The 11,024-nt window shown below is 47.5% G+C and overlaps 1 protein-coding gene across 2 annotated transcripts; it reads right to left on the reverse strand.

The window, feature by feature from the left end:
* Nucleotides 1-6,612: 6,612 nt before the first annotated feature.
* On the reverse strand, nucleotides 6,613-10,688 carry LOC147628871 (pentatricopeptide repeat-containing protein At5g27110-like). Of its 2 annotated transcripts, none has more exons than XM_086812044.1 (3): nucleotides 10,391-10,688; nucleotides 10,137-10,294; nucleotides 6,613-9,832 (listed from the first exon to the last, which is right to left on the reverse strand). In XM_086812044.1, exons 1-3 carry the CDS (start codon nucleotides 10,490-10,492, stop codon nucleotides 7,228-7,230), a joined length of 2,865 nt encoding a protein of 954 aa, XP_086668170.1. In that variant the 5' UTR covers nucleotides 10,493-10,688; the 3' UTR covers nucleotides 6,613-7,227. The 2 variants fall into 2 exon arrangements, with proteins under 2 accessions (XP_086668170.1, XP_086668171.1); XM_086812045.1 differs by having other exon boundaries at nucleotides 6,613-9,876; nucleotides 10,391-10,687.
* Nucleotides 10,689-11,024: the final 336 nt, after the last annotated feature.

Genomic DNA, 11,024 nt, shown 5'->3' on the forward strand with positions numbered 1-11,024 from the left:
TGGACTAGAGGGAACAGATGCATAGATCTTCGTCCAAGACAGAGTGGTTTGGAGAATCGGGCCGGGACTTCAGAGAAAAGGGTTGCCAGGGATGGATGGATGACAGAGGGACTGCGGGAAAAGATTGGGATAATGAAAGTCAACCAAGAACAGGTTGGAATCCCGTCATCAAGTTTAGCAGAGGGGGATGTCATGTGCATGTTTGCCCATGGACATATCCAGATGCTAGCTTAGAAGAGGCAACCAGTAAAAGATAACTAGAACTAGGATTTTGGAGCACAGAGTGCAGAAGAGGCTAGTGTGGACTTGGAGCAAGGCATGGAGGACATTAAGAGGATGATGTTGGCTGCAAGGAGTGTGCTGTCAGCTGAACCACATGAGGCGGCTGCAGGCGCATCAAAGATATTTTATTTTTGGTCCAGTCGGCTGGCCGACTGCTGGTCGGCCAGATCTCCTTTGGTCCAAGAGGCCTATAAAAGGCACATGAGCTCATTGTTGTAGTCATTCATTCCCTCATGGAATGGGTCTTAGACAAGGACTGTTGACGTCATGGGCATCATGGAGAAGAGCTGCCCTGAACGACTTCATGACACACAGTCGGCCTTTGTGGAAAAGCCAACCATCGCGTATCAGAAAGTGGCATGGTCCTATGGCATCTAATGCCTGTTCCCACTGTGTACCGAATTCCTCGAAATCCGCGTACGTGTGCTTCATGTCATCTAGTCCTGTACCAACAAGATCGAGTCTAATGGTCTGAATCGAAGTCACTTGTCCCTTCCTGCTCAAAGCATCGGCCACTGGATTGGCCTTTCCTGGAAGGTACTCAATCATACCACCGAATTGCTTGAAAATATCTGGCTCCCACGGTGTTGTCGGTCACTCCACTGTGCACTTGGCATTGTCTGAATCCAGCGTAATGCCTAATGGTCAGTGCGAACCTCAAAGTCACGGCCATAAAGAAAATGTTTCCAATGTTTCAAGGCTTGAATAACTGCAAGGAGTTCACCATCGTAGACTGAGTAATTTTTCTCTACGAGCAGTAACTTACGAGCCATGTAAGCTACTGGATGACCATTCTGTTGTAACACACCGTCCATTGCAATGTTACTCGCATCAGTGATCACCTGAAATTGCTCGTCCCACGAGGCAAGTGCTAAACAAGGCACTTCTGATAAAGCCACCTTGAGGTTCTTGAATGCCTCCAACGCTCGTGGAGTCATTCGAATCCGTTGCCTTCTTGTCTTCACTCCTTTAGCAGATCAGTGAGATCTGCCGAGAGGTCAGAAAACTTGTCTATGTGGGTGAAGTATGCCTGGCATATACCCACAAAGGATCTGATGTCATAGGCTATCTGAGGTACTTCCCAATTGACAATCTCGGCCACTTTAGCCGGATCAAGTCAAATGCCTTCTGCACTAATTATGTATCCCAAGTAATGCACCTGGAATTTTAAAAAAATCCGACTTCTTTTCATTGACGTAGAGCTCGTTGCTTTCCAGCAACCTAAGGACTTTCTCCACATCAATGTCATGCTGCTCAACCGTAGCTGAAAATACCAATATGTCGTCCAGAAAGATGAACACACTTTTTCCAATCAGATCTCGAAAAACACGCATCATCATGCGGTTAAATGTAGTTGGGGCGTTCGTCAAGCCAAATGGCATGACCACAAATTCATACTGGGCTCGTTCTGTACGGAAGGCTGTCTTGGGGATGTCCCCCTCCACAATCCGCACCTGGTGGTACCCACTATTTAAATCGATTTTCGAGAGCACCTTTGCTCCATTCAGCCTCTCAAGAATATAATCTATTCGAGGCATCGGGAATCTACTCTTGATAGTCAGCTTATTGAGTGCACGATAATCGACACACAAACAAGAAGACCCATCTTTCTTCTTCACAAATAAGATCGGTGCTGCAAATGGCGACACGCTGAGGCGGATGAAGCCAGATTGCAACAATTCTTGGAGTTGGGGGTCGAACTCCGATTCCATTGCCTTGGAAAGGCGATACGGAAACTTGCTCGGGGGTTCCGAGCTTGGGACGAGGTCAATCTTGTGGTCCTCTGGTCTGGACGGGGGGAGCTGGGGAGGGAGGCTGTCCCCAAGAAAAATCTTCTGGAACTTTTCATGGAGAGCCGAGTACTTCTCGGAAGCACTGGCCACCGTCTTGGCTGTCTGGATGTATATCATTGCACATTGTGCGCCTTTCCTTACTACTCGCTTAGCCTGCAAGTGGCTTATGAATGGAAAGTTCGGAATTCCTGGCTCACACTTAATGGTCACTGGGACGTTTGACACATTCCGATTGATCTGGAATGCATGCTTGTCCCACTTGACATCTGGAAGAAACTTGTGAAACTACTGAATACCCAAAATTATGTCTGCTCCTACAAGAGAGGCAACCATAAAATCACGCACAAATTCTATGCCCTAAATAACTAACTTAGCACCTAGAGCTTCATACTTGACGCTCGTTGTCATGCCTGTAATAAAACCCTCAACTTGTTTGTCCACCGAAGTCAGGTCGAAACGAGCACGCCTAGCGGCCTGTTCCGTGACCACATCCTCCGTGCTGCCGCTGTCAAACAAGACAACGACTCTCTGGCCACCTATGTAACCAAAGGACTTGAGCAATTCATTGCGCTCATACTCCTGGTCATGGGCGCCCTTCTACTTATCTTCGAGCTCCCGGCTGATAATTGCTCCAACTGAAGCACCAGGGTTTGAAGAACTACGGGTAGCCGCTGGGGTCTGCGTGGGAGCTAAGCTCACCAACGGAAGCTGTGGAGGCAGCGGCGGCGGGCTTTGGAGGCTTCTTAGGACAATCCCGAGAAGTATGTTCTTTTGTATGACAAAAGAAACATCTACCCTCCTTGTACTAAGAAAGCTCCTCAACACTTAACTTGCCACATGTCTTGCCTGCCTCCGCTTTCTGGTCTGGAGTAAGCTTAGACGCATTGTTCGAGTTATTGGAGCCAGAGGCTCCCGGGCTCTGCCCTGGGGAAGACCCCGTCTAGTTCTGGCCTTAGCCCCCCCTAGGCGGTAGCCCTGGGAGAAGCCGGCTGGGAAGTCTTGGGCTTGCCATCATTATGTTTCATTTCTGCACTTTGCGCAAGCGAGAGTGCGTCTTCAAAGGTGGCTGGCCTAAACATACGCACCTCCCATTGGATTTGCGTGTCAAAACCATACAAAAATTGCCCTTTCTTGTCCGAATCAGATAAGCCTAATTGCAGACATAAAGTCGAAATTCTATTGGCAAACTGAAGGACTGGTTGCGCGTTCTGATGCGCTCCCCTGAACTCGTCTTCGAGTCGCTCAAGGTAGTAGGGTTCTACCGCTGCTTAAGGTCGCGGACAAACTCATCCCACACATAAGCTGCCATACTTACTCTGGTGTGGGCATGAGCCCACTGAGTCCACCAAGGAATGGCCTCACCTTCCAAGTACCAACTCGCTAAGATCACTCTGTCAGTATCTGTCTTTCTAACTGCAGCAAAGTAAGCTTCAAACTAATGTAACCATGAATAGAGAGTTGTGGGATCGAGTTTACCATCATACTTACTGAAGTTCATTTTCTCGCGAAAATGATTCGAGGGCGCCGCCGGTGTCAATCTAGCGTCGAAAGCTGCTAGGTAACGCTCGTGCTCCACGCGTCGCATGGCTTCGTCTTCACGTTGTCGGATCTCCAATGCACGCATCTGCAACTAAAGCAAAGAGCTCGGCTGCGGTCGTGAGCCCGCAAAAGGGTCCCTGTGTCGAGGATCTGGAATCTAGGATACGAAAGGAGAGGAGGGAGGAGACGGAAAACGCGACGCTAGAGAACGGGTACGCTCTTCCAGAGCCAAGATCTGCGCCTTCTGCTCGTCCAACTTGGTTGTCTGGTCTGCGATTGCTCGCATCATCTGCTGGAACATATCTATAACACTCAAGCCTGGTGCACTAGCTGGGCTGCCTGGTGCACTCTGGTCCCATGGTTCTTGGTCTCTCTCGTCGTCGAAGCTCGCCATAGCAGAAAAATGCACTTCCTTTCCGAAACGCAATCTGACCATTCATCACTATCTGTGTGGGACATCCGGAGGCTTCCGGAGGCTGAAAACCAATTGTCCTTCGAGGGACAAGAGTCACTCCGAAAAGGGTAGTCCACCGGCGTCTGAAAACCAACCACACGAGCAAGAAAAAATTCTGGTTTCTTTGCTGAATCTTTGCACTTGAAGTAGGCTTTGATACCACTGTAAAATGCAGAAGCTTCGGAGAAGATCGGTAACTTCAATGCTCAGAAATCAGCACACTTTTCGCGACGGAATTAACGCACAAGCTAAATGAAGGTGTGCAGAAAATAGAGAGAGAGAGAGAGAGAGAGAGAGAGAGAGAGAGAGAGGACACAGTATTGGGTCCCAAATACCCTCTGTAGGGCCCCCACCTCAGATGGTGTATTTGCTTTATTAGAATGATGTGAATCTGAAAAGAAAATACAGAAAACCTTGACCTTTCTTGGCTGGGAATTCCCTGCCCTTGACTTGCAGTCCTTCACCCCTTTGCTTAGCACCTTCTTGGCTTGTCTAGCCCCTTTATGCTTGAGCTCTTGGTGAGAAATGAGATGAACTAATGGGATTGTGGGCTCTCCTATTTATACTATCAACAGCAGTCGGCCAGCATTAATTCAGGTTGCCAGCAATAAATGTCCCACGACTGAGTACTTTCAGCATTTAATGCTGAAAAAAAATCACATAATTTCCAGCACTTCTTTCCCTTGTTGGCTGGGCATCATTCTACATGGGCTGGACAATGCTTTTGCAAACAATCTGAGGGCTGGGCAGCCTGTATGGGCTGCCCCATACCTGCCCTACAGCCATACAAAGGCTGCATCTCCTGAATGTTTGCCTTTAGCCTGCCCCTAGGGCTGTCCTACAGCCCCTCCATGGCTAGTGGGTTCAGCCAGGGCCTTCCTGGCCCTCATGGGGGTGGTTTCACACTATCCCCATGCCCACACAAAGACCCCGGGTAGCCCTATGGGCTGGCCCCTTGTTCTAAAAGCAAACTCTAACTAGCTACACAGTGATCTGGCATTCGGTACCATACCAGATACACAGAATCACTGACATCATTCCAGAGGGAGACTCACAGCGCGGACTGGCACTGTTTCATGTGCAGGACAGTGCACACCTGACCTTGGACTCATGTGCAGGACAATGCACACCTGACCTCAGACGACTAAGGTGGATCCCTGGCTGACTCGCGTCCCGCACTGGGCTCACATGGGACCAGTTCACCATCCCAAGTCCTGCACCTTCTGTACAGATATGTCTACGTGGCATCCAAGTGCGGGATGCACGTGACAGGATTTGTGGCTCACGTATTTTTACTCCTCAAATAAAGCAGTTGGCCAGCTATAATCCCAATCGGTTGTCTCTTCTTCTGTCCACGACTGAATAATCAGCACTAAATATTGAATAAATCCCATAAACTACTGCGCATGCTCTCCCCTGGCTGGCTGGCACTAGGCGCATGAGCACAAAGGGCTGGGCACTCCATGGTTCTGAAGGCTGGGCAGCCTATATGAGCTGCCCCCATACTTGCCCTATAGTCCCCTAGGGCTGGATAACCAATTGGTTCCCCTTGCAAGAGCCCTGGGACTGTCCTAAAGCACTCCTCTGGCCCTCCCATGGCTGGTGGGTACAGCCAAGGCCTTCCTGGCCCTCATGGGGGTGGTTTACCCTATCCCCATGCCCACACAAGGACTTGGGGTAGCCCTATGTGCTGGCCCCTTTTCCTAAAAGCACACACACAATGATCTGGCATCCAGTACCATACCAGATACACAGAATCACTGACATCATTCCAGATGGAGACTCACAGCGTGGACTGGCACTGTTTCATGTGCAGGACAGTGCACACCTGACCTTGGACTCATGTGCAGGACAATGCACACCTGACCTCGAACGACTGGGATGGATCCCTCCCGGACTGGGTTCACATGGGACGGGACTAGTTTACCATCCCAGGTCCTGCACCTTCTATACAAATATGTCTACGTGGCATCCAAGTGTGGGATGCACGTGACATTAAGGGCCCATGCTAACAAGGGAAGGTGACTTTACATGAATTCTATGGCCCAAGGGACCTCATGACTGTCCCCGGCCCTCTTCAAGCCACACATATCAAACAAACAAGTGGGATATGTGTAGCTTGAAGAGTATCCATCATCATTAGGCCAAAGATGCTTCACCTTGAGAAGGATGAGATCTATACAGTTTGAATGAGCTATGATAAGAGGTCCAAAACCTCCTACCATTGCGCTCCAAATATTATAGCTAAACATGGCATCTGAATAGAGCTCCTCTGTTCGGTCTCCCCCACTCCAATAGTTGGCAGATGCTACAAGCACTCTGTGACTATAGATCCCTGATGCCCTGTCTCTCATCTCAGACAGTGTGGATGGATTAGCAGTGGTCCTTGCAGAAGAGCACATCTGTGTACGAAGCACACATGTACACACACACACACACAAGATAGTGTATACTGCAAGTTTGGAAAAACACTTGAAGCTCTTACCTGAAAGCACTACCTCAAAGTCTTTGTTCAAAAATAGTGAACCCTCCGACTCTGAAATGGAAAGAAGAACTTGTAAGCTTGCCAAGTCATCTTCAATGGCAGTCGTTACAGCATCTGCAGTCCTTACAGCATCTAAAATAAGCCTTTGCAAACATCCTGATCTCCGAAGATGTAGTTGCTTCATAGATGAGGTAAGGGCCCATGCTAACATGGGAAGGTGCCTTTGCATGAATTCTATGGCCCAAGGGACCTCATGACTGTACCCGGCCATTCTATCCATTATTTTAGCTTGCTAGAAAGAAAAGTCACGAGTCCATAGACAAGGCTGACCTATCTACCCCCCCCCCCCCCCCCCCCAATTCCCTCCTCAGAGGTTTCCTTCACAAAGGCTGGACAGATTTTCTTTATTCACACAAAGGTTTAGTGCCTACTCCTCAATTGGAAAAGGGTGCAGATTCAATGATCTCTGGGCACACAATCCCAAATTTTGTTTATGTCCATGAGCTGTCTAGCAAGTCGAGGCCGGATTGATTTCTTGAGCGGATGGTGGCTGCTACTTGTGGGCCCTTGAAAAACGTGGGTATGGACTGTGTAAGAAGAGGATTGCCGGACGTCTCGTTTGTACCAATGGCATCCTTCCATGTAATCTTTAGCTGGTGCCTGCTGGACGCCTGTTAGTCACACAGCAGAGTCTTCAGGTTGCAATAAAAATCCCAAGACCCCTCCGAGTGTTCACAAACCTCAGCTTCTTTTTCAGATGTAGATTCGAATACAAGTTCCGAGTGAGGAACGTATCCTCTTCTTTTCAAACAAATATACAAATTCCTAACCTTTGAATGTATACTATCACTTTCGGGGTGGCTTCGGTCACCTACGGTAAACTCATGTAGCTTCTCATTGGCTTCAAACCAAGCCTGGCCGGGCTTCTTCCATGCATCAACACACCTCCTCATCTCACGCATCTTGTGAACATCTTCCCACATGTGAGCATCAGCATAGATGTTCAGCATGAGCACATGTCCAGCAGATGTATCTGGGTTCAATCTCACGACCTGCTCAAAGCAACACCTTCCCAGGTCAACATTGCCAAACAACGAGCACGAAGTGAGCAATGACATCCAGCCATTGATATTGGGCAGGGTTGGCATGGTGATCAGCAACCTTTCTGCAGCACTCAAGTGTCCTGCATGACCAAGAAGATCGATCATGCAGTTGAAGTGCTCAACACCGGGTTCAATGTCATAATCATTGGACATACATTTGAAGTACCTATATCCATCTTCAACTTGGCCTGCATGACTGCAAGCTGCGAGAACACTGGTAAATGTCCGGTTGGTCGGCTTCATGCATTGTAACTGCATGTTTTGAAACCATTGCATGGCCATCTTGCAGTGACCATGCTGTGCATAACCAGCAATCATCGCATTCCATGACACCACATTCCGGTTTGATAACCTGTTAAACATCTTTTCGGCCTCTATAAGGCTCCCACATTTCGCATACATGTCAATAAGCGTATTTCCGACTCCCAGATCTGACTCTAGTCCACTCCTGATAACATAATCACATATTAGTTTGCCCCAGTTCAAGACTCCCATGCTGCCACAAGCTTTCAAGATGGATAAAACTATGACTACATCGGGCTCCACATCCTCTTCTTGCATCTTCTGAAAGGAGACAAGAGCAGAAAGGCCATCGTCGTGCTGTATGTAGCCTGCAATCATGGCACCCCACGACACCACATTGGAGCTTGGCAAATCAACAAAAACCTTACATGCAGCATCCAAGCTCCCACATTTAACGTACATGTCAACAAGTGTGTTTCCAACAACCATATCCAATTCAAATCGCTCTTTCACAATCTGGTCATGTATGAACTCACCCATCTTTAATGCTTCCATGCTACCGCACGCCTTTAAGACGCATGAAAACGTCACCATAGCTGGCTTTATGCTCTCCTGCTGCATTCTATCAAAAAGCTCAAGAGCAAGAAGATCAAGGCCATGCTGGGTATACCCCGATAGCATGGCATTCCATGATACCACAGTCCTATCCAGCAATGCATCAAAGACTTTTTCTGCCTCTTCTATGCTGCCGCATTTGGCATACATGTCAATTAGGGTGTTCCCAACCATCACATCCAATACTAATCCATTTCTAATAAGCTGGTCATGCACCAGCTTGCCCTGGCTGAAAGCCCCTAGTATGCCACATGCTTTCAAAACACACAAAAAAGTAACCTTTTCTGGTCTTATGCCCTCTTCCTGCATCTCTTTGAACAGTTCCAATGCAGCAAGCCCATGTCCAAGCCGTGCATAGCCTGCAATCATGGCACTCCATGAAACCACATCTCTGATTTGCAAGCTTTCAAAGACTTCACTCGCTCTCTGAAGGTCCCCACACTTTGCATACATGTCAACAAGAGTGTTTCCAATCACGACGTCAGATGCGAGCCCACTTTGAGTTATCTTCTCATGCAGTAGCCTGCTCTGTCCTGTAGAGCCTAGGCTGCTGTGCGCTTTCATGATGCACAAAAACGTGACTCTGTCTGGCTTCACTCCATCTTTTTGCATTTTCTCAAAGAGTTCAAGGGCAGAAAGGCACTGCCCATGCTGCACATAGCCTGTCATCATTGCATTCCATGAAACCACATTTCGATCCTTTAACCTCTCAAATACATTGTGTGCCTCCTCTAGCTTATTGCATTTGGAATACATGTCAATAAGAGCACTCCCAACAACCACATCTGATTCTAAACACATTTTAAGGACCTCACCATGTGTCAGACTCCCTTGCCGTAAATCTCCTAAGCTACTGCATGCTTTCAAAACACATGAAAATATATATGCGTTGGGCTTTACAGCCTCCTCCCGTTGCATTTTATGGTACAAGCTTAAAGCCACTGCCTTCTCTCCCCGTATCGAATGAGCTGAAATGATGGCATGCCATGTATGTACGCTCGGATATGATATGCTGCTAAAGACTGTCTTTGCTTCAAGCAGGCATCCATAAGAGGAAAAAAACCGGATAAGCTGATCTCCTATGTGAGCCACCGAGTTGAGGCCACAGTTCACCATAAGGGTATAAACACGTTTGGCAGCAGCCACATCTTTCTTCTTTATGCAGGTTTGTACAAGGTTGTATACCATCTCTCCTGTTACCGGCATTCCTTGCCGATGTATGTGTTCCACGGCAAGAATCGCCTCATGCAGAGGCTTTGTTTCACACCATCTGGCAACATCTCTACTACATGCAAAGATTCTATTGTTGCCATCAACCCTAAAGATTCAAGAAATAAGCAGGTTTCACGGTAGTCATAAACCCTAAACATTCAAGCATAGTTGTCAAAAAGCATAAACATTCAATCAAGAGATGTCATAAACCCTACCAATCAATCAACAGATCCTACCTACCCACCCACCCACCCACCCCCGCGCGCCCACACACACACACACATACATATATATATTTATATTACATGATCTTAAATCAATTACATGTTCCACATGGCCTCATGAACGTAGACTTTCAATAGAAGAAAATAAAACTGCATTTTGGCATGGTTTTTATGAATATACAGTACCTGGTGAAGTTTCCAACAGGGAGATCGACTGCTGATTCGTTTAAAAGAGCAATGCCACCCAAATTTTCTCTGATACTGTTGGAATTTACTTCAACCAGAGAGTCATGAGACCTCATGGCCTCTAGTTTCTCATAGTTGTGCACTAAGATTGAAGATTTCTGCGGAAAAATGAAAACACCATTGAATGGACGAAGATTAGTAGTATATAGCTGGAGATTATTTCCTTGCTTAAGAGAAATGTTTCGTTGAGATGCCTTTCTCAGCCTGTTGTCTGGCCATTGGTAGAGATCCGGGAGAAACTTCCGCCATGGCGATGCTTCTAGGCTGCCTGCAGAATAGGCCCCTCTTGCCCTCATCTCAGCTTGGGTAGAGACATTGGCAGAGAGCCCTTATTCTGCAATGGAGTGGCCACTTAATAGGCTAAATAAATGTTTAGGACACTTAATCAAACAAAGGTTGTGTAAGGCGAGGTTCACACGGACGTAGGTCTAGTTGCATGCCCAAGGCAGGGAAGCACCAATGGAGCATAAAACACCCAAAACCCGAGAAGGCAGGGGTGCCATCATACCAGTCAAATTTGCCATCCATCAAAAGGAGCCAAATGGGTGTGCGTTAACACAATGTTGGGCGGTATGACTCTTTGCTCGAATCAAAAGAAGCTAGATAGGCAGGCATTGGCATCCAACTGGCAATTCAAGGCATTGTTGGTAGTGCTATGTATGCTAATGGGGCTAGTATGTTCCTCACTGCAATTCATATTTATATTTTCCACATGGAAGCTATACCAATCCCAAAGAATTCATTCTGTCTCGAATGGACACCCCTCTATCAACAATCGTCAATGGCTCCTTTCTCATTGGCTTCATCAATGGTTATGCGTGAATCTAG

Source organism: Cibotium barometz, chromosome 18 (genome assembly GCF_041138505.1).
Source record: "Cibotium barometz isolate CiBa-2024 chromosome 18, ASM4113850v1, whole genome shotgun sequence".
Lineage (NCBI taxonomy): Eukaryota > Viridiplantae > Streptophyta > Polypodiopsida > Cyatheales > Cibotiaceae > Cibotium > Cibotium barometz.

Excerpts from the sequence above, each read along its gene's own strand:
- LOC147628871 (XM_086812044.1), bottom strand. The coding sequence starts at position 10,492 with ATGAGGGCAAGAGGGGCCTATTCTGCAGGCAGCCTAGAAGCATCGCCA. Across the intron at positions 10,295-10,390 it reads CAGACAACAGGCTGAGAAAG|AAATCTTCAATCTTAGTGCA; the intron begins GCATCTCAACGA and ends ATTTTTCCGCAG. Across the intron at positions 9,833-10,136 it reads CCTGTTGGAAACTTCACCAG|GGTTGATGGCAACAATAGAA; the intron begins GTACTGTATATT and ends TTGAATCTTTAG.